The 14,518-nt window shown below is 47.0% G+C and overlaps 1 protein-coding gene across 4 annotated transcripts in view; it reads left to right on the forward strand.

Annotated features, from left to right (window-relative positions):
- The window catches only part of PAM (peptidylglycine alpha-amidating monooxygenase), a 269,957-nt gene that overhangs the window by 95,480 nt on the left and 159,959 nt on the right, over positions 1-14,518 (forward strand). For all 4 annotated transcript variants that reach the window (XM_054986265.1, XM_054986264.1, XM_054986267.1 and 1 more), the window contains one exon: positions 1,078-1,198. In XM_054986265.1, coding sequence (XP_054842240.1) covers positions 1,078-1,198 — 121 coding nt within the window. The remainder of the gene's footprint in view (positions 1-1,077; positions 1,199-14,518) is intronic.

Consider the following 14,518-nt stretch of genomic DNA (forward strand, 5'->3'; position numbering starts at 1 on the left):
CTTCTAGAGATGAGTTCCATATTGTTTGTTGCTCAGATTGTTCAGGTTGTGCTATGAATGAACTGGGAATTCTAGTACGCCTTTACATAATAAAAGGATTTGTTGTTTTGTTGATATGTTCCAAGGAGCAAGGTGTTGCAACTGACTGATGTAAAACCATCTCATGGTTGTTTTCCATTAAGTGCCTTCCTGTTAGTCGCATGCACTCTTTTATTGTGCATTAGAGCCTGGGTGTACCTACTTACTGTGAGCCTTGCAAGTCCAATTTTGGAGTGTTACTAAATGGGTATATTCTTAATTGTTGGCTTGACCAACTTATCAAAAGCCTTCTCACAGGTAGAGCTTTCTAGTCATAGATGTTTCCTGTTCCTCCTCGTATTCCTTCCTTCTTTCCTAATAAGAAAACCATGGCAAAGGGAGGATCAGCCTGGCCCCAGCTGTCAGTCAGAAAATGAGCAGTTGAAGAAATACTGCTTCCTCTTCCCTGGTCTTTTTACAGGAGGAAGCTCTGCCTGCCAGTTGCTCTAAAGATGAGACAGTAAAAGATACTGTGTTCTTTTAATCTGTTTTAACCATCTTGGAGAGCATTGTTTGAAAAGCAGAGTATAAATCTTGGAAATAAGGTGTGTGGTAAATGACTCACTGGCTAATAAGTGACATTTTGTTTGTTTCAGACTCCTTCATAACACACAATATTATTTTAAGCTTCCAGCTAAAAACTGGTAGAAGTGAATGAAGCACAAATAGAGTACCAGCTCAATTAAATAAACCCTATACATAGAATAATACGTGTAAAATAAATGAGAGCCAATGTGTGTTGGTTAGAGTGGTGCACTTGGATTGAGGGCCCAGGTTCAAATCCCTCCATCTGCCATGAAAGCTTACTGCGTGACCTTGGGCTAGTTGCACCCTCCCAGCCTAATATACTAATATACTTGTGAGGATAAAATGATGGAGGACTGAATGATTTAAACCACTTTGGGTCCTCCTCGAGGAGATAGGTGGGGTATATATGAAATAAATAAAAACATCTAAATGCAACTTACATATGTAGCATTCATCTCTTTTTCATTTTAGGTATAAAGACACAGCTAGGTCACATTCTAATGAATGCCTTGGCAGCAACAGACAGCTGGTTCCTCTAGGCGTATCAGATTTTGCATTGGACATTCGTATGCCAGGGGTGACTCCTACACAGGTGAGAATGTGTAGTCCTTTGATCACAACGTTTTTATGGCTCTGCTTACATTTAATTAAACTTGTAAGTGAAACACTTGGTGTTTCTATTGTGTGATGACTTTATAGTCACTCCAAGGTGGAGTTCATGAGGAGGAGTGGATGGCCAGCATGAGAGAACCTTGTGCTCATCCGATTGTATGTTGGACCCAGTTCAGAAACTGCCATCAAGAATCAGGGTTTTTTTTTTTTTAAATGCGTTGTGGTTATAATATCTGAATCCTCTCTAGAATACTAGAATAAAATCAGAGCAATGGCAACTCTGAAGAATAATGTGAATTGCCATGGATTGACCCACCATTACTTTTATTTATTTATTCACGTTATTTATAGTCTTGACTTTCTCATTGAGTCAAGGTGGATTACACAGCGTAGTTCCATACAATCAAACATTCAAAAACAATGCAAGAGGGTCTTCGTTTGACAAATCCTCATTACATAAACAGCACTGCCTTTATTTTGTTCTGTGACAATGGCAAAATGTACAGTAACAAGAAATAGATCCAGAGGAGTTAGCCGTGTTAGTCTGTAGTAGCAAAATCGAAAAGAGCTCAGTAGCTTTCGAAAATCACAGTTCTCTTCGTCAGATGCGTCTTCTGACGAAGAGAACTGTGATTCTTGAAAGCTTGTGCTACAGTAAAGTTGGTTAGTCTTAAAGGTGCTACTGGACTCTTCAATAATAAGAAAGTTTACTGATGAATAACCATTTATTCTCCAGAAACATTTCTGAGAGCAGCCTGTTTTCTTCAAGAATTTGTGGCTCTGCTTCAGAGATCCCTGCAGGCAGCATTGCATGTAGATTTTCCAGATCTCTGAGTATGAGCCGGACAGATGGTTGGCACTGTCAGCTTTAATTATACTGATCACCTGTTTGATGCAAAAGGAAAAGAATCCCCTCCCCCAGCCCCCAAAACAGGTGATCAGTGATGTCAAAATTGACATTTCTATTTGGAACTATTCAGATGGTCCACATGCAGTAGTGGAACAGCTTATGCATCTTGTTGCATGTTGAAGTCAGCATCTAGAAGGTATACATGTATAGATCATGGACAGTTCAGTGATGGCCATTGGCTTTTCCCAGGAGATGCTGGCAGATACTCTCTGATCCTGAACACTGGCAATGTTCATCCACGGTCTTCCTGTGCAGTCCCACATGGGACTGCGCACGCGCAGGCCTGCCGATACCGGAGATTTTTATAGCTCAAAGCCACCAGGGGGCGCTCTCGCCTTCCACCGCGCATGCGCGGCCATTTTCCCGCCTAAATGGACTATAGAAGGCGGAGCGCCCCACACATACCCTCAGTTTCCTTTTCGCCGCCGATAGATGAGGTTTTTGGCTCTTCTACTCGTTCACGATGTCGGATACTGCTCTGTTCAAACGATGCGTCTCCTGTAATCGAAAGATGACCAGGTCAGACGGCCATTCTAATTGCCTTTATTGCCTCGGGGAAACCCATAATACCCAGGCCTGCAAACATTGCCGTGCCTTTACTTCGAAGGCCAGGGCGGAGAGGGCGGACCGTTTGCACGCCTTGCTTTGGCAACGTGCTATGTCTGTTGTGGACCCTCTGGCAAAGGCACCTCCATCTGCTGCGCCCGGATCCACTCCTCGGCCGACCGAAACCGTGAGCTCGAGGACCCCTCGCGCCTTACCTTCCCCGAGTCATTCGGAGTCGAGACCGAGAGATCGTTCGTCCTCCTCGGTTCGGAGCGCGTCGGAACCAGCACCATCGGTTCCGAAGGTCCCTCGGAGCCGACCACCCTCGACTTCATCTGCCGCACCAGCCTTGGATCGAGCTGCGTCTCGGAGTCGGACACCTTCGGTGTCGAGACCGACGCCTCCACCGTCTCAGGGTGCAGTCGCTTCGGAGACAACGGGAGAACCATCCGCTCCGTCCGACACTGACAAAAAGAAGAAAAAGAGAAAACACTCTTCTAAGAGGGACAAGGCGGTTCTGGAGCAGTTACTCTCCTCTCCGTTGCCGACCACTTCGGGTGCGCTTGGTTCCGACCCACCGGAGAAGAGGCGTAAGGATCCCGACCCGGTTCCTGCCCTGGCGACCTCTTCTCAGGAAGACCCAGTTCCGATGGAGAAGCCCCCGACCCCTACGGGACGTCCGCGATCGACCTCCCATGAATCCGGGTCCATCAGATCGGGTCGAAGTTATCGGAGTGGATCGGACCGTTGATACAGCCCGTACCCGACTCGGAGCCGATCGAGGGAGCGATACAGCAGTGGGGGCCGGGCAGCCTCGTACTATCTGGGGGATAGCCCACTCCGATCAGACCGCTCCTTTCGGAGGGACTCGATTTCTCCTTCCTTTCGGATCCGATCCTATGACGACTCTCGTGGAACCCCACACCTTTCTGAGGCCGGCTACCATCAGAACCGACCAAGGATTTATGAGTCCCCTCCTTCGGATTCACCTGATGCTGAACTTGGCCCAGCGGAAGAACCTTCGCCGACGGACGACTTCAGGGCCTACAATGAATTGCTTCAGCGAATGGCTAAGGCGCTGGATTTGGAAACGACCTCTACGGAGTCGAAGTTTACTGATAAGATCTACCAGCATATCTACTCGGGTTCCACGCCTTCCGTAGCCTTTCCGCTGATCGACGGTTTTGTGGAGTTATGGAAGAAGCTCAATGTCAAGCCTGCTTCTATCCCCGCCACTAACCGGAAAGTGGAAGGCCTTTATCGCACGAAGGACGAAAACCATCCCTTCTTGACGATCCATCCGCCTCCTTCCTCCTTGGTCACTGAGGAGATGCAGGCAAGAGGCAAACAGGGTTCCATGTCGGCTCCTACTGACAAAGACAGTAGAAAAATCGATACCCTGGGGAGAAAGTTGTACACCTCTGCCGCATTCGCCATCAAAGTGGCTAACTATGCGGCTATGATGTCTGCTTACCAGCTCTTCCTGTGGAAGAAAGTGGCAGCTTTCCTCCCCAAACTCCCTGAGGATCAGCGGACCCTCCTGCGTGTCATCCAACAGGAGGCCACCCGCCTCTCAAGACACCAGATTAATACGAGCAGGAGTTTGTCTGATACATCCGCACGTTCCTTGCTCTCTTCAGTGGTTTTGCGACGATTTGCGTGGCTCCGCACGACTGCTCTCCCGCCCGAGACGAGGAACAAAGTGGAGGACTTACCTTTTGAAGGGACGCTCCTTTTTTCTGAGAAGACAGATGAATATCTGTCCAAAAAGAGAACGGATCGTCTCATGGCACGGTCCTATGGCGTTCTGCACCAGGCTCCTCAGCATCCTGCGAGACCTTACTTCAGGTCTTCTCATCGGGACAGATCATATCGGTACCAGCCTTATCAGGGGTATTCGTATCAGTCTCAGAGGAGTTACCAGAGCCCTCAACAGTCCTTTTCCAGGCGCAGACAAGGTCACCGTCCCAAGCCTGGTTCTCAGCAACAACAGGCTAAGGACGCCCCCCACTCCCAGAAGCAATTCTGACAATTACAGGGACCTGAGCCTATGTTTGGGTTCAGGCTACATGCTTACTGGAGGGAGTGGCTGTCCATCGGTTCCGATGTTTGGGTTTCTGATATTGTTCAGTATGGTTATAAAGTTGAATTCGTGAGTTTACCTTACCTGTGTCTCCCTGTCTTTTCTTCAGGACCTCCTCATACGGGGATCTTAACTGAATTGGCCACCCTGATTCAGAAGGGTGCAATTGAAGAGGTGCCCCATGATCCTGCCCCCTTCGGGTTCTACTCTAACCTATTTCTGGTGGAAAAGAAAGATGGTGGTCTTCGACCCATTTTGGACCTGCGGGCCCTTAATAAACTGATAAAAATTCGAAAATTTAAAATGGTCACTTTGCAAATGGTTCTGACCCTTTTACCTAGACACTCCTGGTTTGCGGTCCTTGATTTGAAGGACGCTTATTTCCATATCTCCATTTTTCCCGAACACAAGAAGTATTTACGTTTTACTTATGATGGTAAAATTTACCAGTATCGGGTTTTACCCTTTGGTTTAGCTACTGCTCCTAGGGTCTTTATGAAATGTATAGCTGTGGTGGTGGCCCATCTGAGGTTACAGGGCTGTCGAATCTTCCCGTACCTGGATGACTGGCTCCTGGTCGGTAGTTCTGCTGATGACGTGTTTACCCAAGTATCCCTGACTTTAGATTTATGTCTTAGGCTAGGTCTTTTCGTTAATCAGAAGAAGTCAAAATTGACCCCAGTACGGTCTGTACAATTTATAGGGGTAGTCTTGGATGGGATCAAGAATGCTGGCTTCCTGCCCTCAGACAGGGCGGCCAGGATTAAGGGCATGGTCCTTAGGCTGAAGCGCTGCCGTTTTCAATCAGCTCATTTTATCCAGACTCTCTTGGGATGTTTGGCCTCTACTACGGCTGTGGTTCCGTTCGCCAGGCTGTTCATGCGGCCATTGCAAATGTGGTTTAATGCCAGTTTTTCTCCTAACTCTGATTCCCAGAACAAACGTTTATCAGTCCCTAGACGGGTGGTGACCTCGTTAGAATGGTGGCTTGCAGATGCGAATCTATTTAAGGGTGTGGAATTTGGCTATCATCAAACTCACTTGTCTGTAACCACTGATGCTTCCCTGTTGGGTTGGGGAGCTCACTGTGAGGGTGCTTATGCTCACGGCACATGGTCTCAGGCCGAACGCTCGGAACATATTAATCTCCTTGAGCTTAGGGCTATTTCAGATGCACTGATCTCCTTTTCAGATACCGTGCGCAACAAATCAGTGCAAGTGTTGACGGACAACACGACTGCAATGTTTTATGTCAACAAACAGGGTGGCACGGCATCGGCGACCCTTTGTACCGAGGCGATGAAGCTGTGGACTTGGGCCATACAGAACTCGGTATGGCTGAGAGCGGTACACATCCCAGGGGTGGAGAATCTCCAAGCAGATCAGCTGAGCAGACTACACCGGGATGTTCACGAGTGGTCTCTTCGGGACAAGTACCTCGTTCCAATCTTCTCGATGTGGGGTTTCCCGGAACTGGACCTCTTTGCCACACTGGACAATCGCAAGGCCCATCGCTATTGCTCCAGGGGGGGTCTAGGCCCCGGGTCCGATGGGGATGCATTTCAAGTCGAGTGGTCGGGTCCTCTGTGTTATGCATTTCCCCCATTCCCCCTGTTGGCCAGGTTTCTGAGCAAGATCCAAGGGGAGGGGGCGACGGTCATACTGATAGCCCCTTTTTGGCCGAGACAACCTTGGTTTCACACTCTCCTTCGATTGCAGACGCAGTCGATCAGATTGCCACTCGTTCCAGACCTTCTGTCCTGGGACGGGGTTTTGCATCACGACATTCAACGACTCAAACTGACAGCGTGGCTGATAATTCACAATCGGGGTTTTCTGACGCTGTAGCTCATGTTTTATTGAATGCTAGACGCCTTTCCACGAGACAGTCCTATGCGTTCAAATGGGAGCGTTTTTCTGGGTGGTGCCGAAGCCGAAATCTGGACCCTTTCTCTTCCTCCTTGCCTGAGATTTTGGAATTCCTTTGGGAGGTTAAATTAAGGGGTTTGGCCAATAGTTCTGTTAAGGTATATTTGGCAGCAATTTCGGCATTCCATCCTCCTATAGACAAGAAATCAGTCTTCTCCCACTACACTTCGAAATTGTTTCTCCGGGGACTGAATAATTTGTACCCCCCTGTTCGGGCTATTGTCCCTCAGTGGTCTTTACCGCTAGTCTTGACTAGATTGATGTCTAAACCTTTTGAACCTCTAGCTACCTGTCCTTTACGCTACCTTACTTTGAAGGTGGCTTTCTTGGTGGCGATCACTTCAGCCAGGCGGGTGGGGGAACTGGCTGCGCTTTTGTCAGAACCCCCCTATTTGAAGTTTCATGTAGACAAGGTGGTCTTACGGACTAAAGTTGACTTTTTACCTAAAGTGGTGTCTCAGTTTCATTTGTCTCAGGACATTACCTTACCTGTTTTTTTCCCGATGCAGTCTTCTGATGCGGAGAGGGCCCTCCATTCGTTGGACGTGCAAAGGGCTCTTCTCTTTTACTTGGATCGTACCAAGCCTTTTCGTTTGGATTCTAATTTGTTTGTCTGTTTTTGCAGGACAAAAGAGGGGAAAGAAAGCGACATCTCAGTCCATTGCGAGATGGGTTGTTCAAACAGTTTTAACATGTTATGATTATGCCCATTTACCTTGTCCTTTAGAGGTGCATGCCCATTCCACTAGGTCCTTGGCATCATCTGCGGCTCTACTGAGAGGTGTTCCTCTGCATGACATCTGTAGAGCGGCGACGTGGGCTTCAGCGGATACCTTTATCAAGCATTATGCGCTGGACGTCCTGGACCAGAAGGAGACTGCAGTGGGCACCGCAGTGTTGCATTCTATTTTTGAGTGACTTTACTGTGGCACCTCCACCCAGGTATTAAGCTTTATAATCTCCCATGTGGGACTGCACAGGAAGACCATGGATGAAAAACAGGTTTCGCTTACCGTAACTGTTGTTCATCTAGGTCTTCCGTGCAGGCACACATGCCCTCCCTCCTTCCCCGCTGTATGGTGAAAATTGAGAGATGTACGGCGGCGAAAGGGGAACTGAGGGTATGTGTGGGGCGCTCCGCCTTCTATAGTCCATTTAGGCGGGAAAATGGCCGCGCATGCGCGGTGGAAGGTGAGAGCACCCCCTGGTGGCTTTGAGCTATAAAAATCTCCGGTATCGGCAGGCCTGCGCGTGCGCAGTCCCATGTGTGCCTGCACGGAAGACCTAGATGAACAACAGTTACGGTAAGCGAAACCTGTTTTTATCTGTCCCAAATGCTAGGAATTTATTTGGCGGTGTTTGTGTGATTTGAAAATGTGAGGTGGTGAGCTCTGGCTCACAAAAACTTGTGCTAGAATAAAGTTTGTTAGTCTTTAAGGTGCTGCTGGACTCCTATTTCACTAATTTAGTAGTCGATCATGTGCTATTTTGTTAATGCATTAAAATCTAAACAAGGATCATTTACCAGGACAGTACATTCTTTGTACTAAAATACTAGACATAAAATATGTGAAAATAATCCACATCCCAAACTAAACCTAAATCTTTGACTTTTAAAAATGAACACTATTTAAAGTTGCATTGCACACCTTAGAGACCCACAAGATTTTCAGAGTGTAAACTTTTGAGAGTCAAAGCTCTGTTCTTCAGATACTTGAAGAATACCAGTATCTGAAGAAGGGAGCATTGACTCTCAAAAGCTTATACCCTGAAAATCTTGTTGGTCTCTAAGGTGCCACTGGAGTCAAATTCTTCTGTTCTGCTGCAGACCAACAAGGCTACCTGAAACTGTCTTAAAGTTGCATGATTTGTCTTATTTAGTATAGTTTATTCTTGCTGCACAGAGCTCTGTAGTGCACCAGGATAAAACAGGTAGTAATAAATATTATACAAGTGATTAAAAGAGAGAACTTGCCTTTTTTCTTTTTTAAAGGGCTTAGAAGCATGACAAGAGTAGGAGGTTGTTTTGCTGCAGATGAGATGACTCACTGTTGCAGATAGCACTTCTAGAAATGGAAGATAAACAAGGGCTTTGGTTATTGGGGAGCACTTCCTGGAACTTATGATTGGAACCAGTTGGAACTAGCTGTTTCAGTTTAGTTGCTCTTAGAAGCAAAACGAAGCTACTGTGACCAGAACTCCGAAACCATCTGCAAGGAAGATTCTTTTCATTTGTAATTTACAATGCAAATGTTTGCATCTTTCACATGTGTGAAATGCAGATGTCATATATTCTAATTTTCAACTTTGCCAAATCTGAGGATACTTAAAGCTGGGGATTGGTGCCATGAATGGACAAAACAGATTTTTATACAAACCTGAAAAATGCCCCAGGTTTGCAGAAAAACCTGGAGAAAAAAGAAGTTGCATTTTTACATCACACAGGTGGGCCATATTTTTCCAAGGTAAGGGCCGCCAGGTGTATGGAAGGAGGGAAAACTGAACATGGGGGAGAGATCGGCTGGTGAGTGGGAAGGAGAGGAAGCAGAAAAAGGGGAGAGGTGTAAAGAAAAAATGTTATGCCAAAAGCCATCTTTGTGAAACTTGGTTCAGAAGCTTTTCTGTTCTTTGCTAGGAAAGCTTCTCCCTCCCTGCTCTTCCCTATTGAGAGGCCTCTTTCGTCTCTCTTTGAAACAAGTTGCTTTTGTTTTCCTAGCCTCTGTCCTTGAGATAAAATAATATGTTCTAGCTGGTGCCTAGTCGAGCCTCCATAGCTGAGTCTCCTGAGTTAATTGACTAATAATTTTCACCTGCAGAATTGGGGTCTGTGCCAAGGACTGCCGCCATGTCATGTACTCCCTTCTGCACGTAGACGCCTGCTTTCAGGTGATGTCAGCAAGTTATGACCTGATTGGCGGTTCAGACCTGCGTCACTCTGGTCTTAACTGGCATAAATTAGCTACTCAAAAAATAGACTCAATTTTTTGAGTGGTGTCAGCAACAGACAATTGCCCCTTTCCCCTTTGTTTTGCTTCTGCTTTGATTTTGAGAGGGACGCCAAGGCTCCCACCTTATGTTTTGCTGTGCTACTTGACTGTTTTGACTCTTGACCAGAGACTTTGATTGCTACGTATTTGAAACCAACTTGATTTGCCTTGTTAAGGAATTACTGTGGTATGTAGCGCTCATTGCTTTAGGATTTTTTGTTTTAGTTCCTCACATTCTGTCTTGTGACTTTTGATAACCTTACACTCTGATTAATAAATCATTGTATTTTATTTTGTGTGGGCTTGTGTGACTCTGAAGCCTCAAAGCTATAAAATCTTTTGTAGAACTCACCCTGTGTATGCTCGAGAACCACCTACCATAATAGTACTTTGCTTTGAGACCTCTACTTGCAAACCACCTTTGCAAGGTAGACTTCTGTTTTGTTAATTCCCTAATAGGCTCTGGAGCTTTGCTCCAGCATTGGGATAGCTAAAGGAGCTGGTGGCAGCCTACTTAGGCAAGAGTGAGACTTTCTCTTCTTGCCCATTTTGAAATGTGTGTGATACCTGAAAAAGGCCTTCTGGGCTGCCTGTGTCCCTTCCCCTTAGCTGGGCTGGGGCAGAGGGGCCTGGAAGCCTTGACAAGAGGTTATGGGGGTTTTAAGTGAAGGAAAGGAACTAGTGCATGAGGGTGAAATAAGATGACGTGTGTGTATGCACGCACACATAGCTGACTTAAAAGATGTTTTTGACATCCCAGTAAAGTCTGGGTTTCAGTCTCTGAATGATTTTTAGGGGCAAAGTGCTATAGGGGAAAACATTGTACATTCTTGTGTCCTTTCTTTGTGGTATGGAGTTGGGTCTTGGAGAGGTGATCATTAGCTGTGGGTAGCACTTCACCCCAGAGCTTAGTCCATGGCTGGTGCTGACAAAAAAGAAGAAAAAACATTATAGCAGTAACTATCATGTACTAAGCCATGGTCCAGAGAATCTGAAGGAGTGTGCAATGGGTATTTTGCAGCTCCTGATTCTGAATCAGAAGATAGATCTGATGTTATGCTACATTTGGAAGAACAGCCACTGTGATGATTAAAGTTGTTCTGGACATTAGGAGCAAATATTTCTCTTCTCATCTCTTTTTAGAATAAAATGCAGTTGTGCTTGGAGTATAAAGTGGGATCATAATAGCTTAATTCATGTGTCATTTTCCTGATTCACCAGATCAAGAACATGTATCCTACTCCCCCATATTCTTTCCTGGCTTGTTCTAACTGTTGAGACATCTGAATTAAGAAAAACCAGGAATTGCTTTGAACCATGATTTTGGTTTGAGTTGAATGATCAACCATGACTTGGAGGTCATGGTTAATCAGTTAAACTCTGACCCAGTTTGTCTGATTTCAGATATTGTCAAAATATGACTAGAGCAAATCAGAAAAAGGAAGAGGGAATCCATGTACAAGGTTGGAGTAGGGGGGAGGCATGATTGGGATTGAGGCATTGAATTGTATTGCAGCCACATGTAATGCATGTTCTCCCTCTGACACAGAGAACATCTGGTGTGATTCCCACCGTCCAATCGTGAGGCAGGAAGTTAAAATCTTCCTCTTCCTTGGTGTGTGGGACCACCCCCTTAGGCTCTCAGTTCTGTTCCTGCCTCTGGGGAGAGCAGTTGGTCTGTAGGTTAGCTTAGCTACGTCTGTCTCTACTTTAGACAATCTTTCTCATTTTGGCTCAACTCTTCTTACTACTATTCCTTTCCTTCTTTCCTTAATCCCTAACCTCGCCCTCTCCTTATTCTGTCCCCTTTTCCCTTCTCTACCCCGACTTATTTGAAGAAAAAACCTAGAGAGAGGGAGAGGGGGAAGTGAAGAGGAGGACAATGGATTCAAGGGAGTCATCGGACTCCGAAACAAGTTTTATGGAGAGGACCTCGGGCTGTCCCCAGGGAGCCGTCCTTCCAGCAGTGGGGACAGACCCAGCCGGTGCCGACATGCCTCTTCAGGCTGATTGGCTCCCCGGCCAACACGCTTCGGGACCAGATCTTCGGCCCTCCAAATGGCCCCGTCTGGCAAAGAGGGAGTCCGTTAGCAAGGTGTGCCACAGCCAGCAGGCCCAGAGCAGCGCCATTTTGCAAATTGTGGTTTTGGCGGGAAAGGATGATGCAGCTGCTGTTTTCCCGCCTGTGAGCAACAACGTGCTTGCCAACCTCCCGGCGGGAGATTTGAGGCAAAATGACGACCCATGTTTGCTGAGCCCCAGCAAGACTGCAACAGATGCTTATGTAAGTGCCTCAAAACCTATATTACCTCCAGAGTTTGTGTCTGCTATCAGACAGACCATGAGAGAGGAGATCTTGTCACTATGCAATATGGAAACAGCCTCCGCATTGCTCCTGCCACAACATTGCCTGAGACCTCAAGGGGAGGTAGTGCCCAAGGTGGTCAATGGCCAACCAAGGCGGCCAGAAAGAGTCCCTAGACCCCTTATCCAGATAGATCTCTCAGATGGGCCCGGGGGAATCCTCACTGAGCGAGGATTCTGAGGAAGGGGAATTCTGGCCAGAGGACAATGAGGAGGAAGAGGCACCCAGTGCAGATCAGTCAAATAGATTATTTCAGGTGGAGGACTACCAATACGTCCTAGCCAAAACCCTTTCAGCCCTAGACCTTCAAGAAGTACAAAAGGGAGATGAGGAAGAACCCAGAGCTGAGGGTGCAAAGGGCAGACCTAAGGGTAATAGGGAGTCTTTCCCAGAACAGAGGAAAAAACCAAAGTGTTTCCTTTCCCAGAATACTTTGAGCGCCAACTGAAAGCAGAGTGGTCCACGCCAGCAGCGTGCTAACTTACCTAGCTTTGCCAATGAGCTGTTACAGGTACCCATCATCGACGCTATAGTGGCAGCGCTGCAATCACAGGGTCTGCTTTCTGAAGACGGAGAGGGGACCATCAGAGACAGTCTTGACAAAAAAGGAGACATCTCGCTCAAGTGAGCCCATGAAGTAATGGCCATGGTAATCAAAGCCTTAGCTATCTTGTCGATAGTCTCCAGAGCATCAGTTGTCTGGGCCAGAAGGCTGATCCAGTTACTTCCGGAAAACAGCAAACGTTTACTAGAAGGGGCCAATAGAATCTTGAAAGTCAGTGCCTTCACAGTGGACGCCACTTTGGATGTGCTATCCTTCGTCTCCAGAGCCATGGCCACAACCTCAACGACCAGACGCCTGCTGTGGCTCCGAGCCTGGCCAACAGACATCCAAGCGAAGGTCATCCTAATGTTCTATCCATTCCAAGGATGGAAATTGTTTGGAGACCAGCTGGATAAGATTCTTGTTGAGACCAAAGACAAGAAGAAAGTGATGCCAAAATTCCTCAAAAGGTCCGAGAGACGATCATTCGGATCTCACCCTTTCTGAAATCAACATACTCTTCCTAGAGTTTGCCAAGACACCAAGCGTTCCTGGAACTTCCCAAATACGCAGACACAAAAGGGACCCTTCCAACCCAGGGCCCACATACAGTCAACAAACCACAACAGTAGGTTCGACTCAGACGACAAAGGACAGAAGCCCTTACTCCCAGAGGGCTCCGGTGGGTGGACAGCTACTTCTCTTTCAAAGGACGTGGGCGGAGTCACAGGTGGATGCCTGGGCCAGAGAAGTAGTATCCAATGGTTACTCCATAGAATTCATCTCCTTTCCACCGGAGCGCTTTGTAAAATCGCCACTCAAGAAGGACCCTCACTGACAGTCGATTACCATCAAGGTCATATGTCATTTAGAAGACATCAACACCATAGAACTAGTGCCTCTCAACGAGAGGAAGAGGCGTATATTCAATTTTCTTCACAGTCCGCAAGAGGAACAGGGACTAGAGATTGATCCTGGATCTCAAGTATGTGAACCGATTCATCAGACTCCGCCACTTCAGAATGGAAACTCTACGTTCGATAGCAGAGGCCCTTCGACCGGAGAAATTTCTAATCTCTATAGACTTAACAGAAGCATACCGGCATGTTCCATCGCTACGGCTCACCAACAGTTCCTGCGGTTATGCGTGAAGAAAGAACATTTTCAGTTTCATGCGATGCCCTTCCACTTAGCTCTACTATACTTCAAGCCACGGTTAACACACAGCCATGTACTGATTCGTAGCCATCCACTTAGCTCTACTATACTTCAAGCCACGATTAACACAAACCCATGTACTGATTCGTATGGACAACGTGGCAGCAAAAACCTATATCAGCAAACAGGGAGGAACCAGATCTTCACGGCTACAACAAGAGTCTCACAAGATTCTCAGCTGGTCAGAAACCAACCTTTAGTCGATCCAGGCAGAACATATCAGAGGAGTACTGACTGGCTGAGTCCCTCCATTCAGGAGAATGGTCCCTCAACTCTCAGATGTTTCATCTCATAACAAGCCACTTTGGAACACCGGAGGTGAACCTATTCGCCTCTCACCTGAAACAGCAGGTTCCTTGCTACTCGAGGTATTTCCATCTGAAGGCAGTCAGCACTGATGCATTGACCTCACGGTGGCCTCAAGGTCTACTGTACGCCTTCCCACCTCTTCCGATGATACCCAGATTATTGTGGAAAATTCAAGATCAGAGAGCAGAGGTGATCCTGGTGGCCCAGGAGAACTTGGTTCTCCATGTTACAACTTATGTCCATCAGACCTCCACTGCGACTTCCAAGCCAACCAGACCTATTGCACCAGGGCCCGATCTAGCACCCGTATCCAGAGTGGCTAGCTCTGACAGGTTGGAGATTGAGTGGGAATGGCTGTGACAGAAGGGATACTCTAAGGAGATCATCGACACAATCCTAGCTTCCAGAA

This window comes from Eublepharis macularius, chromosome 8 (genome assembly GCF_028583425.1).
Source record: "Eublepharis macularius isolate TG4126 chromosome 8, MPM_Emac_v1.0, whole genome shotgun sequence".
In the NCBI taxonomy this organism is placed as follows: domain Eukaryota; kingdom Metazoa; phylum Chordata; class Lepidosauria; order Squamata; family Eublepharidae; genus Eublepharis; species Eublepharis macularius.